The 27,637-nt window shown below is 44.9% G+C and overlaps 1 protein-coding gene across 1 annotated transcript in view; it reads left to right on the forward strand.

Annotated features, from left to right (window-relative positions):
- Slc2a1 (solute carrier family 2 member 1) overlaps positions 1-10,290 on the forward strand; it is a 29,982-nt gene extending 19,692 nt beyond the window's left edge. Inside the window, exons 3-10 of the mRNA XM_090335057.1 lie at positions 4,421-4,581; positions 4,762-5,002; positions 5,740-5,902; positions 5,994-6,181; positions 6,448-6,552; positions 6,976-7,077; positions 8,622-8,825; positions 9,205-10,290. Of these exons, the coding sequence (XP_090191183.1) occupies positions 4,421-4,581; positions 4,762-5,002; positions 5,740-5,902; positions 5,994-6,181; positions 6,448-6,552; positions 6,976-7,077; positions 8,622-8,825; positions 9,205-9,405 (1,365 nt within the window). The 3' untranslated portion in view covers positions 9,406-10,290. The remainder of the gene's footprint in view (positions 1-4,420; positions 4,582-4,761; positions 5,003-5,739; positions 5,903-5,993; positions 6,182-6,447; positions 6,553-6,975; positions 7,078-8,621; positions 8,826-9,204) is intronic.
- Positions 10,291-27,637: the final 17,347 nt, after the last annotated feature.

The following is a 27,637-nucleotide window of genomic DNA, read 5'->3' on the forward strand; positions in this document are numbered from 1 at the left end:
GCTAACAGAAAGTAACTGCCTCTGTGATGTGGGCCAGGGAATCCTGCTAGGGATAGCATAGAAGATCTGGGCATACTGAGGTAGAGGATCCAGGGAAAGATAGCGAGACCAGTCAGGTTACTAGACAAGCTCCATTTGTTGACTTGATGCCATTTTAAAGGGGGAGAGAGCCCTTGAACCTCCCAAAGTAGAGGAAATGCTGAGATCTGTGGAATACACCAGGCAAAAGTGAACACATGGTGGCTCACACACACTTGCAATCCTCACACTCCAGGAGGCTGAGGTAGGAGGATATTAAATTCAAGGCCAGCCCGGGTTACAGCATTGCCAGACCAAAGAAAAAAAGAAAAAAACCAAGTTGGGTGCTGGTGGCTCATACACCTACAATCTCAGGAGGCTCAGATCCAGGTTAGCAGTTTGGAGCCAACCAAGGCAGAAAAGTTCTTAAGATTCCATCTCCAAAGTAACCAGCAAGAAGCAGGGCTGGAAAAGCAGCTCAAGTAGTAGCGTGCCAAGCAAGCAAGCAAACCACCCAAGTGCAAGCCTCTGAATTTAAACTCTAGTACCAACAAAAATGAAAGCAAAGCCGTCAGGAGCAGTCAGCCCACAAACCTATCTCCTTATCCCCAAAGAGAGCTGAAGAATACCATCAGCCTAGAACCATGCTTGTAGGTCTGGTTATTGAGGGTAGATCAGGGAAATTCAGGCCTTCAGAGAGCTGAGAGACACTATCTTTTCAGCTCCCTTATCCAGAACAGTTTGTTCTGTGGAGTCTGATAAATGTGGCACTACTCTTCCCAGCAGCCCTCCTCTAGAGTTAGTTTTGTCCCCTGAAAAATGTAAGTACTTTGTTTTGTCAAAATCATGTCTAGTCTCTGCCTTCCACAGAACCAAGTGCATCTAGAAGAGCCTAAGATCTTTTGCTCAACAATTCATCCTTTCGCAGGTGTGTCCGCCAGTGGTTCTAGTCCCTGTCTAGTTCCTGGTACTCTGGGAAGCTTGAGGCTGGATCTCAGGGGCAGGAGTAATAGCATCCCAAGCAGGGAGGATGGGGATACGGAGCAAAGGTTCAGCCCATACACTGAGAGTAAATAGATAGAAAGTAGAACACAGCAGAGGGAGACAGCTTAATACCCAGAAGGAGCTTAAATTTCCTATCATGGCAAGAAGGCTAGGTTAGTCTTCATTGATAGTCTGTACTGCCTTGTGGGGCTGGTACCAGTGGGTAGTGGGGTGCCTTTAGTGTACCCCAAACTATAGAAGCACGGTAAGGGTATTTTCCAAGTTCCCCATTAACAATCACTGAAGCAGATCCTGTCATGTGCCACATAGTGACATTTCATCAGTTGATGATAAACTAATAAATGCACAGTTCTGGTCATATAATATAATATAATGGAGCTGGGGTGTAGGGCTACCATATGCCAGGGTCCCCAAACAAAGCAAAACAATTTCCTATGGCCTAGCAACAACATGACCTCATGGCACACTCAATATTTATGTCTGAGGATGCTGGTGTCACCAAATCTACTGGGCTACCAGTTATATAAAAATAAGTCAGGGGCCAGAAGTGTGGCCTAGTGGTAGAGTGCTTGCCTAGCATGCACGAAGACCCTGGTTCGATTCCTCAGTACCACATACATAGAAAAAAAACCAGAAATGGTGCTGTGGCTCAGGTGGTAGAGCTCTAGCCCTGAGAAATCCCAAGGACAGTGCCCAGGCCCTGAGTTCAAGGCCCAGGACTGACAAAAAAATAATAACTCATACAGGGCTGGGAGTTTGGCCTAGTGGTAGTGTTTGCCTAGCATCCATGAAGACCCAGGTTCGATTCCTCGGTACCACATACATAGAAAAAATCTGGAAATGGTGCTGAGGCTCAAGTGGTAGAGCTCTCTCTTTGAGAAAATCCAAGGACAGTGCTCAGGCCCTGAGCTCACACCCAGGACTGGCAAAAGAAAAGAAAAGAAAAGGCAGAAGTGGTGTTGTGCTGTGGTTTAAGTGGTAGAGTACCAGCCATGAGAAAGCCCAAGGACAGTGAGCTAAGCCCCAGGACTGGCAACACACACACACACACACCTCATACAAGTGTGTACAATAGCCAGTACTCTAAGTATGATAATGATAGTTTATTAATGTTCATAGTTTGGGGGGGGTTATTTTTGTTTTTTTTAATCATTATCAGGGCCTGGGTGCTGTCCCTGAGCTCAAGGCTGGCACACTACTACTTGAGCCACACTTCCATTTCTGGCTTTTGGGGTTAATTGGAGAGATAAAAGTCTCATAGACTTCCTGCCGGGGTTGGCTTCCAACCATGGTCCTCAGTTGCCAGCCTCTCCTGAGTAGCTAGGATTACAGGCACGAGCACCCTCAGTTCCTGGTTATCACTATTTTAGATTTCATTTCTTCTATTATAAAAAAAGTCTGCTGTGCTCTACCAACAGCAGCCTCACACTTCTTGTGTTTACCATGTCTCTTGATTGTACCAAGAGGCCATGTGTCTGACTGATCTAAACTGCATAGGTCTGTGTTTAAAGTGCACTCTGTGATGTTTGCACAATGGAATCACCTAATAACATCTCTCAGGATGTATCCCCACTGTTAAGTGATGCATGCCTGTTACTAATATTGCCCTTTTAGAGATGAGGCAGTTGAAACCCAGAGTTGGAGAAATGTGCATGGTCACACTAGAAATAAGGAACAAGACTGGGATCTAAATTTGATTGGATTCAGATTCAGAATTCAGGGTCCTGACCACGGCTTTGTCTGGCTTCCCTTTAGTAGACAGAATGCTTAAGGGTGCCTGTCCTTAGGCACTCTCCCCTAATCCCCTAACAGCCTGACCTGAGGTGTCTCTAGACTTGGAACACGTCACCTATATGACAACAGGGCAAGAATAAAAATGCTAGAGGTGGCCAGGCACAGGTGGCTCACGCCTGTAATCCTAGCTACACAGGAGGCTGAGATCTAAGGATCAAGGTTCAAGGCCAGCCCAGGCACAAAAGGACCTGAGACTTTATCTCCAATTAATCTCTAGAAAATGGGAAGTGGGGCCTGGCTCAAAGGAAGAACAGTAGCCTTGAGCTGAAGAGCTCAGGGACAACATCCAGGCCCAGGGGTGGGGTGGTAGCCTTGAGCTGAAGAGCTCAGGGACAGTGCCCAGGCCACGTTCAAGCCTCATGACCCACCAAAAAAAAAAAAAAAAGAAAGAAAGAAAAGAAAAAGCTAGAGGCCTAGGACTCAGCACAATCACTGAGCATTCTAAGGACTTCCTTGACTTTTGGTATGTGTGTCTCCACATTAGATTTTCTTCTGCTAGGCCCTTTTGGCTTGCAGCAGGATGGGAGGGTAGGGATGATGAGGGAAACAAAGATGCGTGCTGCCTGGTGTGCAGGAACGTCCAGTGGGGATATCTGGATGGGTTGTAAAGTGTAAGGGCAGTGGGCATACCTAGAACCTTCAGACTAGTGAGCAAATCCACGTATCTGTGTGAGACGGGATGTGTGCACGGAAAGCTGTTTCTCTGCACGTGGGGCTGGGACTCGCTCCATGTGTGCTGGGTAGGTCTAGCCAATCCTGTGGCTCTGGGTGTGTGTCAGTGATACCAGTGTGTGGTGAGTGTGCTGAAAACCAGTGCTGCCTGTCCTGACCACATCCTGGGCAACATGCCAAGCCCTCCCTGGGACTGGGGGGGAGGAGGGGTGCAGGGCAAGTAGATGGGTCTAGACCAGGATAGGTATTTCAGTTCCTGGAACTGCTTCCTTGTCCAGTGCCTGTCACTAAGCCTCCTGGCTAGACACCTGAAGAGGGGAGGTGGCCACAAGTCTTCAGCGTAGTGCTAATAGCCAGCCTGGCAGAAACTGTGAGGCTCTAATGTGCAAAGTGAGGGTGTGCATTTCCCACAGAATGGCAGACTCTCTGTCCAGCTGTATTTCCTCCCACAAGGGGCAGGGGGCAGAGGACCTAGAGGCAGGATCCTGGGGCTTTAGGGTACCACTATCAGAAAAGGGACAAGTTGGGAAAAGCCGTTTCTTCCTACACCCTGTACTGTGTGCTGTGTTCCTAACTTGTCCCATTATCATTTGCTTGTTACCTCCTGTACAGCAAGTTATGTTTTTAAATGTGAAATTATACCTAGGGGAAAGAGTGAAAGCTGGCTCAAGTCCAGCCCTCATTTCTCACCTGAAGAAACTGAGTCACAAAAAGGGAGGGAAGTCAGTCATGTGTGGACATTTGAAATCCCCACACTCACTGGGCTACAGCAGAAGGGTCTTGAGTTCAAGGCCAGGCTGAACTACCTAGATCCAACCAAGAAAAGGGGAGATGGAAAAAGGTTTCTGAATAGCTGGGCATCTTAGGCCATGATCTTTTGGGGCAGAGGCATGTGTCTTAAAAACTCACACAGGATGCTTTTCTCCTGTAGGTGATTGAAGAGTTCTACAACCAGACATGGGTCCATCGCTATGGGGAGCCCATCTTGCCGGCTACACTCACCACACTCTGGTCCCTCTCTGTGGCCATCTTCTCAGTTGGAGGCATGATCGGCTCTTTCTCTGTGGGCCTCTTTGTTAACCGTTTTGGCCGGTAAGCAGTGGTGTGCTGGCTGTGTCCTAGGGGAATCCATCCCCTCCTGCTCTGAAGGCCCTGATGGGGTGGATGGTGAGGGCCACTTTCCTGCTTGTGGTACGATATTTATTACTTATGGCTCACCCCTTAGAGAATCGGGGGATCCAGGGACCTCCCTGACCTGTGATTCACCCCTAGGCGGAACTCCATGCTCATGATGAACCTGCTAGCCTTCCTGTCTGCTGTGCTCATGGGCTTCTCGAAACTGGGCAAGTCCTTTGAGATGCTGATCTTGGGCCGCTTCATCATTGGTGTATACTGTGGCCTGACCACAGGCTTCGTGCCCATGTATGTCGGGGAGGTGTCACCTACAGCTCTTCGTGGGGCCCTGGGCACCCTGCATCAGCTGGGCATCGTCGTTGGCATCCTCATCGCCCAGGTAAGTTTAGATCTGCCTGCCTGGCATGGTCCTTGCTCTGTCTCAGTGGCCTGTCTCCAGTGGCCTTCATCTATAGTTCAGCAGAGCTCTTAACCAGTCATCTGAAGCCCCTTCAAGATAAGATAATGGCAGGCAGGTCCCAGAGAACATGCATCCTAGCCAAAGAACAAGATCGCTTGGTCCTTCTCATTCTCTTTCATCTCACTCTGGATCTGTAGCCACAGGCAGTTCCACTGGGCCATCAAAATGACAGTCTCTCGAGGCCGGGAGTTTGGCCTAGTGGTAGAGTGCTTGTCTAGCATGCACAAAGGCCTGGGTTCAATTCCTCGGTACCACATACATAGAAAAAAAGCTGGAAATGGTGCTGAGGCTCAAGTGGTAGAGCTCTAGCCTTGAGAAAGTCCAAGGACAGTGCTCAGGCCCTGAGCTCAAGCCCAGGACTGGGGAAAAAAAAAATGACAGTCTCTCTTCCTGCCTCCAGGTTTTCACATGTACTGTACCTCTCTCCAGAAGTTTCCTCCACCCCATCTAATTGCCCCCATACCCTCATCATTTGTCCTCTCAGTAATGTAGGTCTGACTTTCCCATGTTATAGACGAGGAACCTGAGGTTCAAGAGACCAAGTCTCACATTAGCAGAAGAGCCTTTATGACTGGTGCTCTTTCCCTGTGGGAAAGGTGGGATGGCCTGGGAGGAGGGCCCGGGGCAGGGGCGCTCACAGCCCCTGGTTCCCCCAGGTTTTCGGCCTGGACTCCATCATGGGTAACGAGGATCTGTGGCCCCTGCTGCTGAGTGCCATCTTCATCCCAGCCCTGCTGCAGTGCATCCTGCTGCCCTTCTGCCCCGAGAGTCCCCGCTTCCTGCTCATCAACCGCAACGAAGAGAACCGGGCCAAGAGTGGTACGGGCCAGGCCCTGCCCTCCTCCCTGTACCCTGAGCCCTGGCCCTCTTCCCACTCTCAGCCAACCCACCTTCCCTTTGGTCTCACCAGTGCTGAAGAAGCTGCGCGGGACAGCTGATGTGACCCGTGACCTGCAGGAGATGAAGGAGGAGAGCCGACAGATGATGCGGGAGAAGAAGGTCACCATCCTGGAGCTGTTCCGCTCACCCGCCTACCGCCAGCCCATCCTCATCGCTGTGGTGCTGCAGCTGTCCCAGCAGCTGTCGGGCATCAATGCTGTGAGTGCCCCCACCCACCCCTTCCTGTGGCCCCAGCCAGGCTCAGGCTCAAGTATCCACTGTGATCAGGTCCCAAGCAAGCCTCAGCCAAAGGAGAGGTTTCCCCTTCAAACCCAAGTGCATAAGGGGAATCGTGCCATGTCCATGTGTCTACCTGAGAAGCCTCTGTCATCTTCTTCCCTCACCCTATTCCCACCCACACTGGTACAGAGGCAGGGGAAGGCCACAGTACCTAACCAGGCCTCAACAATATCTCTGTGTGGCAGGTGTTCTATTACTCCACGAGCATCTTCGAGAAGGCGGGAGTGCAGCAGCCTGTGTATGCCACCATCGGCGCTGGCATTGTCAACACGGCCTTTACTGTCGTTTCGGTGAGTGTCTGCTTGTGGTCCCTCGGCAGCCGGCAGCCAGCTTGAGGCCTTGATGCCTTATGACACAATGACAACATTGGCGGGGAGCCAGATGTGTGTCCCGTGCGCTCCCTAAGCCTTCTTCTTTCACCCTCAACAACTTGGGAGATTCGTTTCTCACATTGACAGCTGACATGGATATGAAATGGCAAATGCTGTCTTAGGCCACAGCTAGGATACTCAGCCGTGTGGTCTCCGAGGCCACCATCAGCTCTCAACTCCTGTACTGTTCTTGGGCTCTGGAGCCATCTTTGGCCCCTCAGCTGTCTGAGCCCCAGGGAGGATGCAATGCTGTTTCCCAGCTATTAAAGCTAGCCTGAGTAGATGGGTTCCATTAGGAACTAGGCAGGATGCCTCTGACACTGACACTCTCCTTGCCCACAGCTCTTCGTGGTGGAGAGAGCTGGCCGTCGGACCCTGCACCTTATAGGCCTGGCTGGCATGGCAGGCTGTGCCGTGCTCATGACCATTGCCCTGGCATTGCTGGTAAGTAGCCACACTCCAGAGACTGAGGCAAAGTGGGTGGGGGTCTGGAAAGTCGACTCTAGCTTGGATTCCTAAAGTCCTTTGCCAGCCCTAGCCTGGCAAGGCTACTGTGGGCAAGGCTGTCCCTGGCTCTTATACCCTGGGCTAAGACTGGACCTTGGGCTCTTTAGGTTTTTTCTTCTATCCATTCACATCCCATCTTGAATTTTTGGTGGTTTCCTGGCACAGTACCACAAACCCCAGACCCTGAAGGATCTTATCTTTCCAGGGAACAGCCTTGCCAGTATCAACCCTTCAGAGCAGTTAGCTGTATCTTCCTTTTTATCACAACCAAATAAAATATTATCCTCCCTGCCACAGAAGTCCAGCAGCATACTTTTCTCATGCCATTCTCCTCATTTGGAGATACAGCTCCTCTATGTAGGTATACCTTGTTTGAAATGCTCAGACCGCACAGTACTTTGAATTGCATGTCCATAGTAGAGTATCTTACAGATAGGACACAAATCTAAACATAAACTCCACTTGTTTCATGTGTACTTTCCATGTGTATTCATTTGGACTGTAGCCTGTTACATGAGCAGTAAAATTTTCCACTTGTGCATTCATATCATCAGCATTCAGAAAACTGCAGTTTGGGAGTATTTATTCATTTAGGAGCATGTTAGATTAAATTAGGGATGTTCAACCTATATTCCCCTTTCAGGGAGAAGCTCTCATAAAGGCCAAAGCCCAGTACTACCTGGGGTCTGCTGGCCCCAAGCCTGTGACTGACCACTGTGAATTATGACCATGCCTTCACACATAGAAACAAACACCTACATAGGGAAGGTACCCTGGAAAGTCTACTGGTTGCCTAGACAGTGAGCATGGAGCAAGTGACTAGCAAATCTGAGATCAAAAGCAAAGTCCTTGACTTTCTGCCATGTCCTTTTCAAGGAAAATGCTTAGATACAAAATCATATGTCTATTCTTTGCCAGCCTGAGCTGGACACCTTATATGCCTAGTAACATGAAAATACACACCATCTTTCCTCAAATGTTCTTCTATAGGAAACCTCGGGGACTTGCTTAGCTCCTCCTGCATGCACACTACTCCCAGAAGGGAGGGCTCGGGCTTTCAGTTGTCCTAAGGGACATCCTTCATGTGAAGAAACTGAGATGAGCAGGCACAGTGGCTCATGCCTGTAATCCTAGCTATTCAAGAGGCTGAGATCTGAGGATTGTGGTTCAAAGCCAGCCCAGGCACTAAAGTCTGTGAGACTCTTACCTCCAATTAACCATTAGAAGAAGGGAAGTTGAGCTATGGCTCAAGGAATAGGGCAGTAGTCTTGAGCTAAAGAGCTCAGGGTCAGTGCCCAAGCCCCATGACCAAAAGAAAAAGAAACTGAGATGTAGCACAGTACATCTATAGCACACAGCAAATCCAGGACCAACCCCAGGCCACCTGCCTCTTAGCCCAAAGTATAGGGGGCTCCTGCAGCTTGGATTTCCTCTCATACTATCACACTGAAGCCTAACCCTCCCCTCATCTTCCTCTACAGGAGCAGCTGCCCTGGATGTCCTATCTGAGCATCGTGGCCATCTTTGGCTTTGTGGCTTTCTTTGAAGTGGGCCCGGGCCCCATCCCATGGTTCATTGTGGCTGAGCTCTTCAGTCAGGGTCCCCGCCCAGCTGCGTTTGCAGTGGCTGGCTTCTCCAACTGGACCTCAAATTTCATTGTGGGCATGTGCTTCCAATATGTAGAGGTGAGAACCCCCATTGTCTCTATCTGTACTGTCTCTTACCTGCATATAGGACCCCACTGTGCAACATGTTCTCTCGGCATTCTCATTAGGAGTCATGCCAAAGAGAAAACTGAGGCTCAGAAAGAAGCCAGGTTACCTAGCTAAGAACACTGACCTCAACTCTAGGTTCTTCCCTTACCTTTGAATGGCACTCCTGGAGTCTGCCTGACACAGGCTAGCTGTAAACAATTTCACTTAATCATCACAGCATCCTGGGTGATCCTTGGATAGTGTTTCATAACAAATGCCCATATATAAAGTGACTTATCCAGAGTGCTTTAAGTAGAACGTATATGTAAGGGCATGATTCCAACCATTTGTTTTGTTTTGTTTTTTCCAGCAACTGTGTGGTCCCTACGTCTTTATCATCTTCACTGTGCTCCTGATTCTGTTCTTCATCTTCACCTACTTCAAAGTTCCTGAGACTAAAGGCCGCACCTTTGATGAGATTGCTTCTGGCTTCCGGCAGGGGGGAGCCAGCCAAAGTGACAAGACACCCGAAGAGTTGTTCCACCCTCTGGGGGCTGATTCCCAAGTGTGAGGTGCCCCATACCACCTGCCCGGCCTATTCCCAGCAGCCCCAAGGATATTTCTGGAGCACAGGCAGCTGGATGAGACTTCCAAACTGAGATGTCAACCCAGCCGGGCTTGTGGCTTGTTTCTTCAGCCAGCAATGCTATCCAGAGAATATTCAGGACTTTAATGGCTCCAGGATTTTAACTAAAGCAACTGTTGCTCAGATCTATTAGAAGGGCAACAGGTTTTATAACTTTTTTTTATTACTGATTTTGTTATTATTTTTTTATCAGCCAATCTCCTGTTTCCACAACCCAGGCTTCACCTGAATGGCCCAGTGCCTCAGGGTGGGGACCAAGCCCTGTCCAGACACAATGCCTTCTTCGCCAAGATAGTCTGTAGGGCTGGACCTATGACCAAGGACACACTAATCCAACTATGAACTACAAAGCTTCTACCCCTAGAGGTAGAACAGTCGCCTCTTTCTGCAGGCCTGGATTTCCTTGCCCTAGGAGTCAGGCTCCATTTTAGGATTTGCCCATTCCTATCTCTTCCTACCCCACCACTCAAATTAATCTTTCCTTGCCTAAGACCAGTTGGAAGCACTGGAGTGCAGGGAGGAGAGGGGAAGGGATAGACTGGGCTGTCAACTTCTAGTCTCCTGTGCACTGATGGCCAGAGGATCACCATGAGAGAAGGGCCGTAGGAGGCTGAGAACTCACTGCTGAAGAAGACGTGGACATTCCTGCCCTGCTATGTATAGATGGAAGATATTTATATATATTTTTGGTTGTCAATATTAAATACAGACACTAAGTTATAGTCTATCTGGATAAACCAACTTGTAAATACACCAACACACTCCTTCTGTAACTTACCTAAACAGATATAAATGGCTGGTTTTTAGAAATATGGTTTTGAAATGCTTGTGGATTAAGGCAGGGAAGTTTGGGTGGAAGAAGTGAGAGAAAAACAAGTTATAACCAATGCAATGGCCTGAAGAAATTTTGGTTCAGGATCCTGTTCTTTCAAACACCTCTGATCTGTACCTATTCATTTAGAACCCATGACATCTTATTATCTAGAGAAAAACCGGAAGTCTTCAACTTGGCATCCAAGGCCAAGAGTTGATGTTCAGAAAACTAGCCCAGTACTGGTGGTTTGCACCTGTACTCCTAGCTATTAAGAGGCTTGAGACCTGAAGATCCATCTCAAAGGTGGGGTGGGGTAGGTGAGGAGGAGGGTTCTGTGTGACTTATTAGCAAAAAGCAGCAAGTGGAGCTGTGGCTCAAGTGGTAGAGTTCAAACTCCAGTACTAGCATTAAAAAACAAAACCAATAAGCTGCCAAGTGATCATGCCAGGGGAGGACACTGTCTGGAATATGCAGTAAGTAGCTGATCTTCACTTGACAGGTTCAAAGAGGCTATGTACCTGAAGCCCCAAACCAAAATCAACAACAAACCAATTCCTCTGCTTCTGACAATTACACTGCATAATTCCTTCTCCAGGATTCAGCTTCCCCCAAACAAAATGAACTATGATCTTTGGGCCCAGTGAATATCCAAGGCAGCTCGCCTATTAATCCCCCTTCTCCAGAGGTATCCCCCCGAAAGCTATTCCAGGACACCATAGCAGCACGGAAGAGTCCTGGCGTAAGCACCTCCAACAAACAAAAAAACCCGCTAGGACTTTCCTTGTTTTTGGAACTGCCTCTGGAAGACCTGAGCCCCCCTCCGAGAATGGCAGTATGTCACTACCCTTCAATCCTTCCCACAAGTACCCATCCAAATGTCATTCAAAGAGGCGGATTTCCTTTCTCTGGTTTCTTGGCATACATAAACCAGGCACTCAGAAGTAAGTTAAAATTAAGCACCAGGGCTATGTCTCTAGAGGCTGAACCGACGAAACCTGGGGGGAATGTACCTTCACCGCACACATGCCAAACTGCACTGGCATAAGAAGGAGCGCGCGGGGCTCAGTACATCTGCGGATGTGTGTGCAGGGTAGAGGCGCGCAGGAATTAGCCCTCCCCACTCACAGATGAGACGGGTGAGGTTGAGGGCGTGCCTGGTCTGAGCCTGGAGCCAGGCGGTTAGCTAGCTGATGAAGGACGGGGCGCACTCAGGACGCTACTCGAGTAATGGCGCTTTAGCCACTGTTCGCACGCTGGGGAGGGGGGAGAGAAGCGCCCGAAACCGGGCGGATGGGAGGCGAGGCGCAGGGCGCCAAGGGACTCGGCCCGTTCCGTGGCGCCTAAGGCCCCGAAAGGCAAAAAGGCGCGCTTAGCGGCGACCCACAGGCCCACCGCGCAGCTCGCTCCGGAACAGGGCCGGCACGCACGCCGCCACTCCCACCCCCGCCCCGCCATTCCCTGAAGCGGGATGACGCAGGAGCGCCGGGAAGCTCGGCCGGCCCCGCCCCGGACCCGCCCCGGGCCGCGGCCCACAATGCTCCGGAAAGCACCGCTTCCGGTGCACGGCGCCCCGTCCGTACGCACCGCAGCGCGCCCCTGCGTAGCTCTGGGGATCAGGCTCGACCGCCCACAGCCAAGGACCACCGTCCATCCTCCCCTGACCCCACTGAGGAGCTCGGAGCTCGGCAGAAACATAGTAACCTAGACGTGGCTCAGCCAACCGCTACTTACTGAAAGAGGCGGGGCTACACCTGGTCTCCACCAATCAGAGCCGCAGTGCTGCGGCGAGGGGTGGGCTCTCAGTCGCGGGCCTCTGGAGACGATCCAATCCGATTGTCTGTCTTCCGGGAAGTCTATTCCGGAAGTGAGGGACGTGACTGCTTTGGGGCGGCTGCGTGCAGTTAACTCAGATGGTGGGTCCCACTTCAGGAGACTTCCGTCGCTTCTGACCAAAGAGGAGTGGTTCGCCGGGCGCGGTGGCTCACACCTGTAATCCTAGCTACTCAGGAGGCTGAGATCTGAGGCTCAAGCTAGGCCAGGCACAAAAGGACCTGAGACTCCTATCTCCAATGAACCTCTGGAAAATGGGAAGTGGGGCCTGGCTCAAGTGTAGAGTGGTTCCCTTGAGCTGAAGAGATCAGGGACAGAGCCCAGGCCGAGTTCAAGCCCCATGACCCACCAAAAAAAAAGAATAAAAAAGGAGTGCTTCTCCCACCAGTGCTTAGACTGTTCTGATTTTGTATCTGAAATACTAGGTTCATCTCCCTGGAAGCTTCTGAATGGCAGCCTGTATTTTCTCCATAAAAAAAAAAGTCATTCCACCAGAATTAGGAGAACAAAACGTCCTTGGTCCTCAGTTTCCACTTCAGAATCTGGTCAAGATCGTGAACTAGAATTTAGACTCAAAGAACTTCTGAAATCTGAGTTCTTCCAGTGCAGTTTTAGGCAGAAAACATAATTCACCACTAGGAAAAATATATCCGTTGTCTTTTTACAAAGTAAAACTCCATTTTTAGTAACTCCTTTCATTCTATGATTTTGCTTTTGAATTCCCTGCAAATCTTGCTGTTAATCCAATTGTACTTTTTGAGGGTAGTGCAGACCTCTTAATCTCTCAAAATTACTGCAACATCCTTCTTACTATACTTTCCTGCTTGTAGTCTTTCTCTCTTTTGGGTTTTCTTTTGTTGGTGGTGGTTTTTTGTTTGTTTTGTTTGCGCCAGCCCTGGCTTGAACTCAGGCCTGAGCACTATCCTTGAGCTTTCTCAAGGCTAGAGCTCTACCAATTGAGCCGCAGAACCACTTCCAGCTTTTTTCTTTGCATGTGGTACTGAGGAATCAACCCCTGGTCTTTGTGCATGCTAGGCAAGCACTCTACCACTAAGCCAAACTCCTGTCCCTCTCTGTTGTTTTCCACACACAGAAGTCTTAATGATTTTGGTAAAATGCAAACTTTCTCTCCATTTATAAACCTTACCTGGACCCCTGTATCCCTTAAGATAATGTCCATCTTTCCTAGACTTAAAATTCAAGATCATTCACGATTAGTCTCTTATCACCATCTCCACGCCATAGTATCCCTATGTTTCAGCCCATTGGGCCACGTGGTCCTCTGATCTTCACATTCCCCAACCCCTAAGGGACTTTGGGATTTCCTTCACAGGGATTGGTCTCCCTCCCAACTCTGTTTTCTACTAGGTGAAGATACCACAGCCCAAGGAACTACTCCTGCCTAGTCCATTTATTGACACACTGCTGCCAACTTGTGGCTGTTAGGTGAATATTTAGATCAGGTAGGTTTTACCTTCAACCTCTCAAGAGATTCAGAGCATAGGTTGCTTTAGAGGAGACCTTTGACTGGGACTACTACATCAAATGCATTTGGCATTCCAGATGATTTTACTAGAGCACTATTCAAACTCTACAGTTTATAATGCTCTATAATACTCTGTTCCATGATAAGCCTCCATCTTAAACCACATTCAGATTCTAGTCATCTGTCACAAAGTTTCTTCAATATCCTAAGCTTCAACTAACTTGAATGCTCAGCAGCAACTCCTTCCTGTCTTACCTAAAACATTTTGTCTTTGTCCAAGTTTTTTTGTTTTGTTTTGTTTGTCAGTCATGGGGCTTGAACTCAGCCTGAGCTCTTCAGCTCAAGGCTACTGCTCTACCCTTGAGCCAAACCCCACTTCCTGTTTTGTAAAGGTTAACTGGGTAAGAGTCTCCCGTCTTTTGTGCCTGGGCTGGCTTTGAACCTTGATCCTCAGGTCTCAGCCTCCTGAATAGCTGGGATTACAGGCATGAGCCACCAAACTCAGCTATGTCACCTTTTTTTCCATATATTTTTTTATTGTAATAGAAGGATTACATTATATTCATCAGATAAAGGGTGCATTACTTCACATACATTGATACCCTTTCTCATGTCTTGGTCCCCATTTCTCTCCCCCTATGTCCACTTTTTTATATCCTGGTCTGTCTTTATTCTTCCCATGGAGATCAAATTAACTGTCAATAAAGTTATGAAGCAATTGTTCATTCCTTTAATAATAGTCATTTAACTGAGTAACACTCTTGACCAAGATTTTCTTCTATGTTATACAGTGTTTTAGAAACAATGATTTCTACAGTTACAAACAAATGGTTTGAGATTCCTGCTCTGCTATTTTGAATAACTTCAGACAAGTCACTTTACCGTTCTGATCTTCAGTTTCTTCATCTGTTGTGATATTACAACAGATGTGTGTTAGCTGGAGTTGCACCATCTTCCCTGTTACACATTTTAGAAAGCTGACTACTCACCACCAAGGCTTGTATAAATTGCCAGGAGTTGTTTTCATTGTTAAGGTCCTGCCTGGTTCTCACTTGTCCTTTCTTAAACCACCTTATGCAGTTTCTGGTCATTTAATTCAAAACTTTTCTTTAGTTTCATTTCATTCATTTCTTTAGCACTTCTTCAGGATCCAAGATTTAGCAGTAAAAAATAACTCACCTATAGTCATGGAACTTACATTCTATTGACTGCAATAAGCAATTGAAGCTATAAAGTTCCAGCCACCTATAGCTCATGCCTGTAATCCTAACTGCTCTGAAGCTGAGATCTGAGGATCACTGTTTGAAGCCATCAGAGACAGAAGTCCAGGAGACTCTAATCTCCAACTAACCAGAAGCCAGAAGTAGACAAAAAAAAAAAAAAAGAATGATAGACGGTGATGGCCAGCATAGAGATGAAGAACTTTTTGTTGTTATTATTGTTGTGTGGCTTGAACTCTGCTCCTGGGAGTTGTCCCTGAGCTCTTCAGCTCAAGGCTACTGTCCTACCTCTGAGCCTAGTTATGCTTTGAAATGAGAGCTGATTAGATAAGGACCTGTCCATTTAAATCTTAGGGCTGTCTTTTGTATATAATTTCTGTCAATGAGCCTTCTTAATAAAGGCCATCAGTTCAAAACTCAGCAACAGTGTGTGTGCGCACACAAATCAGCAGTATCCTTCTGTTTTGTGAATTGTCTTTATACAGGGAGTATCTTTAATTGTCACACTTTTAATTGTTGCATTCAAGTAGCAGAGGCAGGATGACTGACATTCTGAAGTGATTGAATAGCCGGTGAGTGGAAGGCTGGCTAAGGCAACATTGTAAGACCATGTTCCAAAAACAAACAAGACAACCAATAAGCTTGGCTAACAATTCTGGATATATCTTTTTCTTTTCTTTTTTTTTCTGGGGGGGAGGGGGTCATGGGGCTTGAACTAGGCCTAGGCACTGTCCCTGAGCTCTTCAGCTCAAGGCTACCATCCTACCCCTGGGCCTGGGCATTGTCCTTGAGCTCTACAGCTCAAGGCTATAGCCCTACCCTAGAGCCAAGCTCCACTTCCCGTTTTCTAGAGGTTAACTGGAGGAAAGAGTCTCTGGTCCTTTTGTGCCAGGGTTGGCTTTTGAGCCTTGGTCCTCAAATCTCAGTCACCTGAGTATCTAGGATTACAGGTGTGAGCCACTGCACCTGGCAATTCTGGGTATTCTTAAAACTTCTTTTAAAAATTGATGTTGTTGTTGGGATTTGCACCTGCAATCTCCCAATTCAAGAGGTAGGCCAATTTCTTTTAACAAGACTTTCTTTCTGGCTTTCTCTTGGGTCTGTTGAAAGCACTCCATGGTCTCTGGACACTGGAGCCAACTTCTCATCTCTTTTATTCTCAGGGGTACCCAGGAATTCAAAGTATGCTAATGTTATCACAGCTTAGAACCAGAGACAGACTGATGCCATTCCCTCGGGCAACCTCTTGAAAAGCCAGGATGTCCTCTTCTGTTTCCTTCTCAAGGGAAAAGCCTTGCTCATTTATGCTGATAACACCAAGTTGTGCTGGCTGGTAGATAGGGCTATTGTAAATGAAATGAAATGGCTTTGATTTTGCTTTTGTTTGGAGTGAATTTAAGACCTACTGATTACTCTGTAGGGGTTGCAAGAAACCTATTTATCACCAGTACATGGAGAAAATAATTTGTTTGAGGAGTCTCAATATCCTTGAAGATTGTGACAATCTTACAATGGGAACTAGAACCACTCATAGAAACCTAAATGCAGTTGGAATCAGTGGATTCAAGGATGGAAAGTTAAATTCATCTATCAGATGAATCATATCTTCATATCTTCAATATGTATATCAAAATTATACTTTTAGTATAAATCACGTGTGTGTGTGTGTGTGTGTGTGTGTGTGTGTGTGTATGTGTGTGTTGGCATTTGAACTCAAGGTCGGATCTGTCTCTGAGCTTTTTTGCTACAGCTCCATTTCCAGCTTTGGGTGGTTAATTAGAGAAAAGAGTCTCACTGACTTTTTTGCCAGGGCTGACTTCAAATGGAGAGCCTGAGATCTTAGCCTCCTGAGTAGTCAGGATTATAGTGGGAGCCACCAGCACCTTGATCAATATGATAGGTTTAATTTATTTATCATCTCTCTTTTTTGTTTTGTTTTGGTTTTTTGGCCAGTCTTGTGCCTTGAACTCAGGGCCTGGGCACTGTCTCTGAGCTTTCTCAAGACTAGAGGTCTACCACTTGAGCCATAGCACCATTTTTGGCTTTTTTCTATGTATGTGGTACCCAGGAATCAAACCCAGGTCTTTGTGCATGCTAGGCAAGCACTCTACCACTAGGCTAAACTCTCAGCCCTTATCCTCTCTGTTTAATTCTCCCACCTAAGTACTAACCAGGTCTGGCCCTTTGTAGTTTCCAAGAGCCACTGGTATAGCCATAAACACTATATTTAATTCTAAGACCTCAAAGTCACTTGTGTATAGGCACAGAAGGGAAAAAACTGGGAGAGAACATGGTTAGTGGTAACACTGTCCAAAAAGAAATGTACTCTTGCTAAGTACCAGTGGCTCATGCTTGAAATCCTAGCTATGCAGAAGGCTGGGATCTGAGGGTTATGGTTTGAAGCCAGTTCAGGCAGGAAAGGCCCTGAGACTCTTATCTCCAATTAGCCACCAGAAATCGGAGCTGTGGCTAGAGAGAGCTAGCCTTGAGCACAAAAGCTCAGGGACTGCACCCAAACTAGCTTAATCCCCCAAACCAGCAAGAAAAAGAAAAGAAGGGGCCAGAAGTTTAGCCTAGTGGTGAGAGTGCTTGCCAAGCATGCACAAAGACTGAGGTTTGATTCCTCAGTACCACATACATAGCAAAAAGCTGGAAGTGGTGTTGAGGCTCTAGTGGTAGAGCTCTAGCCTTGAGAAAGTCCAAGGACAGTGCTCAGCCCTTGAGCTCAAGCACAGGACTGGCAAAAAAAAAAAAAAAAATCTCAGAAAAAGAAAAAGCAAAAAATGTACTCCTTACCAACCCCTTTATATACCATCTCCTTTATAATAACCTTTTTTTTATTGGTTGTGAATCTTGAACTCAGGTCCTGAGTGCTGTCCCTGAGCTCTTCAGCTGAAGGCTAGTACTCTACCACTTGAGCCACAGTAATACTTCTGGTTTTCTGGTGGTTAATTAGAGATAGGAGTCTCAGGACTTCCATACCTTGGCTGGCTTGAACCTTGATCCTCAGATCTCAGCCTTCTAAAATAGCTAGGATTACTGGTATGAGCCACCGGCATCCAGCTATAATAACAATTTTAAAAATTAAAAAAGAAATAAAAAATAAAAACAAATGGTACAAAAAATGGCAAAAAACAAAAACCCTCAAAGTCACTGAGGAAGAAGTTCTAGCAACTGTAAGGAGTTCAGATTACTATATCAACAATTTACAACCATGATAGAATTACCATCTCAGGGAGTGACAAGTCAAAGTGCTCAGGTCAACAATTACTAGCTGTGATATAGTTTCCTTCTCAGGAAAGCCAAGGTTGACAACTTAAACAAGTTGAAGCTATTGGGATGATAATTTATTAACACAATAAAGTCATTACCAGTCAGAAATTCAACACTGGGGAGCAGTAGCTGAGCTTCGCAGGCTTCCAGGCTGATCTGATTCACCTGAACCACGTGTGCGTGCGTGTGTGTGTGTGTGTGTGTGTGTGTGTGTGTGTGTGTGTGTGTGTGTATGTGTGTTGAACCCTTTTCGTAGTTACCATGACAACACAGGACTTCTAGTCCATATCTTCTTCCTAGATTCCAATTACACCCTTCTATAATTTGTCTGATCCAAGTTTGCAACCTCTCCTAAGTTGTAAAAAAGTAAATTTCCTTACAATTTGAGTAGATTCTTGAGTCTCTTAAGATATTTTATGTAGTTCTTGAACTTTCCCATCTCTTTTCCAGGATTCTCACACAATCTATCAAACTGAATGCTTAACTATACACATTTCATTACATATCAGTTATATTCAGTAACTGAGTTTTGTTATGTAGCACAAGTTGACTCCAACTTCTGAATGCCAAGATGACAGCTGTGCATCACCTCACCTATCTTGGCTATATCTTTAAAAACTAGTGTTTAAACACATTTGTCCTTTCTATGTAGCTTTCATCCTTTCCCTCTTTCCTTGAGTTTAGTAGCCACTTTGTGGAGGACAAATGAAACAAGAGACCTAGGTGGAAAGGAACATTCTTGCTTTAATCTTCATCATAGACTTACTTCCTTTTAAGTTACTAAGAAGTTTAAAGGGCACCTTCAAAAAGTTTTGCTAAGTATTAATTTTCATCAAAAATTTGTTTGGAGAAAGAGAGAAAGAGAGAAAAAAGGATGGAGAAAGGAACCAAGTATAACCTTCAAAGGCATATTTTCAATGACCTACTTTCTCCAGTTGGCCTCAACTTCCTAAAGTTTCCAGAACTTTCCAAAATAATCCCATCAGCTGGGAATAAAGTACTCAATATATAAGCTGGTGAGGAGATATGTCACATTCAAACTAACACTTATTGTGGTTAAAAATACATAATTCTGGGCCAGGAGTTTGGCCTAGTGGTAGAGTGCTTGCCTAGCATGCACGAAGACCTGGGTTCAATTCCTCGGTACCACATACATAGAAAAAAGCCAGAAATGGTGCTGAGGCTCAAGTGGTAGAGCTCTAACCTTGAGAAAATCCAAGGACAGTGCTCAGTCCCTGAGCTTAAGCCCATGACTGGCAAAAAAAAAAAAAAAAAAAAACATAATTCTTGAGCTGGGCGTGGTGGCTCACGCCTGTAATCCTATCTACTTAGGAGGCTGAGATTGAGAGTCAAGGTTCAAAGCCAGCCCAGGCAAAAAAGGACCTGAGACTTTTTTTTTTTTTTGCCAGTCCTGGGCTTAAGCTCAGGGCCTGAGCACTGTCCTTAGACTTTCTCAAGGCTAGAGCTCTACCACTTGAGCCTCAGCACCATTTCTGGCTTTTTTCTATGTATGTGGTACCAAGGAACCGAACCTGGGTCTTCATGCATGCTAGGCAAGCACTCTACCACTAGGTCAAACTCCCACCCCAGGACCTGAGACTCTTAGCTCCAATTTTAACCTCTAGCCTTGAGCTGAAGAGTTCAAGCCCCTGACCCACACACACAAAAAAATTATTTCCTCTTAACCATGTGTGTGTGTGTGTGTGTCTCAGTTGTGGGACTTGAACTCTGGGCCTGAGCAGTGTCTCTTAGCTCTTCAGCTCTAGGCTCCCTCCCTACCCCTTGCACCACAATGCCACTTCCGGTTTTCTGGTAGTTAACTGGAGATAAGAGGCTCATGGACTTCTGGCTTTGAATGGTTTTGAACCAAAATCCTCTGATCTTAGCCTCCTGAGAAGCTAGGATTACAGGTGTGAGCCAACACTCCTGGCTTCCTCTTAGCTTTTAAGTATACATCTCCCAATTGTTAACTAGAAGTATGGTGTTATACAGCAAGCAGATCTTATATGACTGAAATTTGCACCCAGAGAACAACTTCCCATTTCCCTCTGCCCAACCACCCTTCTTCCTAGCAATCATCATTCTACAGGGGCTAATTCTATGGGTCTGAAATAACTCAGTATCCATAATGTCCTAAAGTTTCATCATGTTGTAGCATAGAACAGGACTTTCTTTTATTTAAAGGTTGAAAAATCTTCAATTTCTTTATCTAGTGATGGAGAATTAGATAGACTATTAAGGTTGCTATGACAAACTATCAGAAATTGGGAGTCTTTTAAACAACCAATTTCCCTCCCTTACTCCCTCCCCCCTTTCTCCCTCCCTTTCCTCCTTGCTCCCTCCCTTCCTTCCTTCCCTCCCTCCTTCTTTCCTTCCTTCCTTCCTTTCTTCCTTCCTTCCTTCCTTCCTTCCTTCCTTCCTTCCTTCCTTCTTCCTTCCTTCATGTGCCAGGCCTGGGCAGGTCCCTGAGCTTCTTTTGCACAGGGCTAGCACTGTACTACTGAAGCCACAGCTCCACTCTGGGATTCTGGTATTTAACTGGAGATAAGAGACTCGTGGCCTTTCCTGCTTGGGCTGACTTGGAACCATGATCCTCAGATCTCAGCATCCTGAGTAGCTAGGATTACAGGCGTGAACAACCAGCACCTGGCCATAAACTTATTTCTTAAAGTACTAGAGGCTGAAAGTCTGGAATAAGAGTGCTAGTATAATCAGCTTCTGGCAAGGGCTGTGAGTTGTACCTACCATGGCAGAGTGAACACAAGAGAACTCTTTGTAGTCCCTTGTATAAAGACACACACATCCTAAGGGCTCAATTACATTCATGAGCTGATTCTCTCCAAAAAGACTCCACCTCCTAATAGTAACATATTGGAGGGTTAAGATTTCAACATAAACATTTGGGGGGTGACACAAACATTCAGTTCATGGCAGTAAGTATGTAAAGATCTCTGAGATGCTGCGTTCACTTATTTTGGATCTAGACCTACAAGTGGGAATACCAGGTCATATAGAAGCTCTACCTGTAAGTTTTTTGAGGAATTACCCTGATGTCTGTATACATAATGGCTATGTCATTTTACAGTTCTATCCACGATACACAAAGGTTTTAGTTTTTCCACATATTCATAGCTACTTGTTACTTTGTATATTTTCTTGGCCATCCAATATATGAAAGAAAATATCTCATTGTGGTCTTGTGTTTTCATGACGATGAATGATGCTGCCATTTTTTTCATATCTTCTATGGAGACAGGACATTTATGTCCTTTGCCTATTTTCTTTCTTTTTTGTTTTTTGTTTTGTTGAGGTAACATCTATTCTTCATATGAACATTTTGTTGTTGTTTTGTGTTCATGAGAAGGTAGTGACTTTGCCAAAAACTTTTTGTGCATCAATTGAGATGCAGTAGTACTGTTGTTTGAACCCAGGGTCTTGTGCATTCGAATATCCAGTTTTCTCATCATCATCTGTTGGTGGGAAATTATTCTTTTCTCATGATAGACTTGATGTTCTCCACAAAGATTGAGCATAGCCAGGAGCGCGTGGCTCACACCTGTAATCCTTGCAACTCAGCAGGCTGAGGTCTGAGAATTGTGGTTCAAAGCTAGCCCAGGCAGACAAATCTGAGAGTCTCTTTCCTCCAAATAACCAGCAAATAAAAATCCAGAAATGCCATGAATAAAACTAAGTAAGAGTGCAAGGCCCTAAATTCAAGATGCAGTACCAGCAAAAAACAAATGAGAGGAAAAAAAAAGCAAGAGGATAAGAGGATACAGGATACATCATTTGGAAGAAGCCTAGTTGGAGGAAGTAGATAATGGGGGCATGACTTTGAAGGTCCTGCCTGTTCCTTTTCTCTGCCCTTCTCCCTCTTCTCCCTTCTAACTCTTCCTTCCTTTCCTTCCCTCCCTCCTTCTCCCCCTGTCCCTCCTTCCCTCTCCCCACTTTTATCTATTTATCTATGTATTTATTTATTTGGTCCTAGGGCTGGAATTCTGAGTCTCTGAGCTCAAAGCTAGTACTCTACCACTTTGAGCCACAGCGCCACTTCCGAGGTTCTGGTGGTTAATTGTAAGAACCTCAAGGACTTTTGTGCCTGGGCTGGCTTTGAACCACAATCCTCAGATCTCAGCCTCCTGAGAAGCTAGGATTACAGGCGTGAGCCACCAGTGCCTGGCTATCTTTCTCTCTCTCCCTCTCTGATGATAAAAGTAGTGGTTATACAAGTAGAGGAAAGTATAGGAGCAAGGAGTATAGGGAATATACCTGTATATTCAAGTATTCCAGAATCTAAAACTGCTCTAGAAAAATTGTCTTTAAAAAAAAAAATGAGGACCGGGAGCATGGCCTAGTGGTAGAGTGTTTGCCTAGCACGCTCGAAGACCTGGTTTCGATTCCTCGGTACCACATATATTGAAACGCCGGAAGCAGTGCTGTGGCTCAAATGGTAGAGCTCTAGCCTTGAGAAAGCCCAAGGACAGTGGTCAGGCCCTGAGTTCAAGTGAGAGAGAGAGAGAGAGAGAGAGAGAGAGAGAGAGAGAGAGAGAGAGAGAGAGAGAATTATTATTATTATGGGGGGGGTCATGGGGCTTGAACTCTGGGCCTGGGTGCTGTCCCTGAGCTCTTCAGCTCAAGGCTACCGCCCTACCCTTGAGCCAAGTTCCACTTCTCCTTTTCTAGTGGTTAACTGGAGAAGAGACTCAGCTTCTTTTGTGCCCGGGCTGCCTTTGAACCTTGATCCTCAGATCTCAGCCTCCTGAGTAGCTACGATCACAGGCCTGAACCACCCAGCCCAGCTAAGAGATGGAATTATATGCTGTCTATAAGAGGGGTCAAGGTAGGGTGGTAGCCTTGAGCTAAAGAGCTCAGGGTCAGCGCCCAGGCCAAGTTCAAGCCCCATGACACCCCAAAAATAAATAATCTTGAATACTTGTTTTTGTTAAACATGTCATTTGAAATATGATATAAAAATCAATGTTAATAATCTCTGCCAAGTCTTATAATTGAAGGGAGATTTTTGCTTCTTTGCAATGTGACAATGTATAGGCCAGGTTGCAATTGATTAAAAGTGGACTCTAATTGAAAAAAAAAATCAATGTTAATAAATTCTTTTAAAAAATATATACATATATATGAGGTCAAGTCGGCATGGTGGCTCATGCCTGTAATCCTAGCTACTCAGGAGGCTGAAATCTGAAGCTAAGATCTGAGTAGCACGATACAAAGCCAAAGCCAGCCCCGGCACAAAAGAATCTGTAACTCTTATCTCCAAATAATCACTAGAAAACGGGAAGTGGGGCTGTGGCTCAGAGGTAGGGTGGTAGCCTTGAACTGAAAAAGCTCAAAGACAGTGCCCAGGCCCAGAGTTCAAGCCCCATGACCCATAAAAATAAAAATAAAAAAAATCTCTTGGCCTGGGAGCTTGGCCTAGCGGTTAAAGTGCTTGCCTAGCATGCATGAAGACCCGGGTTCGATTCCTCGGTACCACATACATAGAAAAAAGCTGGAAGTGGTGCTGAGGCTCAAGTGGTAGAGCTCTAGCCTTGAGAAAGTCCAAGGACAGTGCTCAGGCCCTGAGCTCAAGCCCAAGACTGGCAAAAAAAAATAAAAAATAAAAATAAATAAATAAATCTCTAACCAACCAACTATCTTTATACTTCAAGGTACTGGAAACACAAGAACACACTAAGATCAAAGTTACCAGAACAAAGGAAATAATAACAAGTAGAGCAGAAATAGATGAAATTGAGAATGAGCAAACAGAAAAAAAATCAATGCAGCAAAGACTTGCTTTTACAAAAGATCAACAAAATTGAGAAATCCTTATCTAGAGATAAACAGAGAGAGGAGGAGGACAGGGGGAGGAGGAAGAGTCTGAAATAATTAAAATCAGAAAGGAAAGAAGAAAATTTAAAATGATTGCCACAAAAGTAATATTCACGGTAAGAAACTGTTATTAGTAATTATAGAACAAGAAGTTGGATAACCTAGAGGGTATGGATACATTTCTGAAAAGACTACAATCTACAAGGACTAAATCATAAAGTAAATGTCTAAATGAAGAAAGGGAATGTCTAAACCAATAACTAGTAAGATTAAATCACCAAAGGTACATTTGTGATGCCTAAAAACCTACATGTGCATCATTATTACCCAAGTCCATAGTTTACTGTAAGGTTCACCTTTGGTGTTTTACATGCTATGAATTTGGATGAATATATAATGACTTTCTTCACTGCCTTAAAATCCTCTGTGGACATGCATAGACAAATAGCAATATAATATGTAATATGTAACCAAATAGTAACAGACTTAGTACTACACTAATAAATAAAATGAGGGCAAGTGACTTAAATATTTCCAGACAGTCTTGCTGAGACAGCCATATCACTTTCAATAAACAATACCAATTTTATACTAGTCTTAAATAAAAAGAGGGGCAGGAGTGTGGCCTAGTGGTAGAGTGCTTGCCCATGCACAAAGACCTGGGTTCAATTCTTCAGTACCACATACACAGAAAAAAGCCAGAAGTGGTGCTGTGGCTCAAGTGGTAGAGTGCTAGCCTTGAGAAAAATCCAAGGTCCTGAGTTCAAGCCTCAGGACTGGCCAAAAAAAAAAGTGGGCACTGGTGGCTCATGCCTGTAATCCTAGCTACTCAGGAGGCTAAGAATTACAATTCAAAGCCAGCCCAGACAGGAAAATCCATAAGACTCTTATTTCTTATTAACCATCAGAAAATGGAAATGGAATAGTGGCTCTAAGTGGTAGAGCACTAGTCTTGAGTATAAAAGCTAAGGGATAGTACCCAGGCCTTGAGTTCAAGCCCTAGTACCAGCACACAAGGAAGGAAAGGAGAGAAGAAGAGAGGGAAGAGAAGGGAGGAGGGAGGGAAAAGATAAAAGAAAGTAAAGATAAACAATACTCTTATAAGTTCAGGCCCTAATGAGACTGCTTTACAGGGTCCAACCACTCCTCCTCTCACCCTTTTTCTTTGGTACTAGAATTTGAACTCAGGGCCAACTGCTCTATTTGAGTCATGTATTCAACCCTCCAGTCCAATTATAGAAGTTGGCCAGCTGAACCCAAGTATTCATGCATAGAGAACAGCACTGGCAAAACATGTGGTTTTACTGAATTGGTGCTGGTGGCTCACACTTACAATTGTAGCTATTCAGGAGGCTGAGATCTGAGGATTGTGGTTCAAAGCCAGCCCAGTCAGGAAAGTCCATGAGACTCTTATCTCCAATAAACTACTCAAAAAAGTCCAGAAGTAGCACTGTGGCTCAAGTGGTAGAGTACTAGTTTTTAACCAAAGAAGCTCAGGGACAACGCTCAGGCCCTGAGTTAAAGCCCCAGGACCAGCACCAAAAAAAAAGAAAAACAAAACCCCTCTTTGGCTGGGCACTAGTCACTCATGCCTGTAACCCTAGCTATACAGGAGGCTGAAATCTGGGAGTCTTCTCAGTTCAAAACCAGCTCAGGCAGGAAAGTCTGTGAAACTTTTATTTCCTATTAATCACTAGAAAACCAGAAGCAGAGCTGTGGTTCAAGTGGTAAAAAAAGTAAAGTGACATTGCCCAGGCCCTAAATTCAAACCCCAATCCTGGCACAAAACACCAAACAGGAAAAAAAACAAAACCAAAAACTTCTGCCCTCCATCTCTATACTGTACTCTTGGCCACCACTGATCTTTCTGCTTCTATAATTTTTGAATAGATAATAACAGAACAATTTATGTCATACAAATCATAACTAAATCATATATATTTTAGTAATTTGCATTGTTTCGTGCATGTCATTTAATACCTCAAAAATGTGTTTATCTTAAAAACACTGGATAATATTCCATTGTTAGATGCTCACCAATTTATTAATTTATATACTAAAGGACATCTTAGTTAGCTCAAGCTTGGGCCATAATGAATAAGGCTGTTACAAGTAGATCTCTATGCAAAGTTTTCAGCTTCTTTGGGTAAACCATAGAGCATGATTTCTGGGTGTATTTAGTTTTATATGAAACTGCCAAGCTTCCAATGTGGCTGTTTCATTTTGCACTCCCACCATCCATGAAAAGAATTTCTTTGTTCTATATCTTTGTCAGCATTTGGTGATGTCAATTGTTTGAATGTTAGCCATTTTATTAAATTATGTACTGGCATTGCATTCTTGTTTTAAGTCCCTAATGACATGATATAGCCACCTTCTTTTTGTGTTTACTTGCCATCTATCTTTGTTTAGTCTTTGCTAAGGTATCTATTCCTCCCCCACCTCCAGCCTTTCTTTTTTTCCTTCCTCATAAGGTCTCACTAGGTACCCAGGGCTGGCTTAAGATTCAGTTGGTAACTCAGGCTTGCCTTGTACTAGGACTGGAATTACAGGCATATGTCACACTGCCTGGCCTGTCTATTTTTAAATCATGTTGTTCATTTTCTTATTTATGAGTCTTTTTACAAAGAATTCTTTGTATTTCAGATAAAGTCCTTTACAGTCTATGCCATTCACAAATATTTTTTCCTAACCTGTGGGTGGTCTCATTCTTTTGATGCTATTTTTCACAAAGCAGAAGTTTTTAAGGTTAATGAAATTCATCTCATCAATTGCTTCTTTGATGGATCATGCCTTTGATGTTGTATCTAAAAAGTCATCATCACACACAATCACTTAACTATTCTCCTGTGTAATCTAGTGTTCTGTTCTGTGTTGTACCTTTAAGTCTGTGAGTCATTTTCAGGTTTGTATTTTTTTTGGGGGGGGGGTTCTTTTTTGCCAGTCCTGGAGCTTGAACTCAGGGCCTGAGCATTGTCCTTGGACTTTCTCAAGGCTAAAGCTCTACCGCTTGAGCCATAGCACCACTTCTGGCTTTTTTCTATGTATGTGGTACTGAGGAATCAAACCTGGGTCTTCATGCATGCTAAGGAAGCACTCTACCACTAGGCCAAACTACTGGCCCCTCAGTTAATTTTCATAAAAAGTTGGTTGGGCTTGTTTTTGTTTCTTGGTTAGCATGTAGAAGTCAATTGTTTTAATATAAATTGCTAAGGATTACTTTGCTGCTATGTGGCCTTTAGCTCTTCAAAGATCAGTTGACTATCTCTATATAAGTATATTTTGGGCTCTCTAGTCTTTTCCTTTGGACTATTTGTCTTTTCCTCCATCAGACTGTCTTTATTGCTGAGGTTTTAGAGTTAGTCTTGAATTCAAATAAGGTTAGCTTTCCTTCAACATTGTATTAACTATATGGATTATTTCACTTCTTCAAATAAACTCTAAAATCAGTTTATCAATATTTACAAGGTAACTTACTAGGATCTTGATTGGGATTTCACTCACTTTATACAGCAAATTGGGAAGAAGTGTAATCTTGATAATAATGGGCTTCCTGTCTACCACATGGAATATCTATTTATCTAATTCTTTTTAAATTTATTTCTACTTCTTCACGTAGATCTTGTACATGTTTATTATATTTATAACAAATATATCTATTTGGAGAAATGCTAAAATAAATAGGATTGTGTTTTTAATTTTAAA

This window comes from Megascapheus bottae, chromosome 6 (genome assembly GCF_031878675.1).
Source record: "Megascapheus bottae isolate mThoBot1 chromosome 6, mThoBot2.hap1, whole genome shotgun sequence".
NCBI lineage: Eukaryota > Metazoa > Chordata > Mammalia > Rodentia > Geomyidae > Megascapheus > Megascapheus bottae.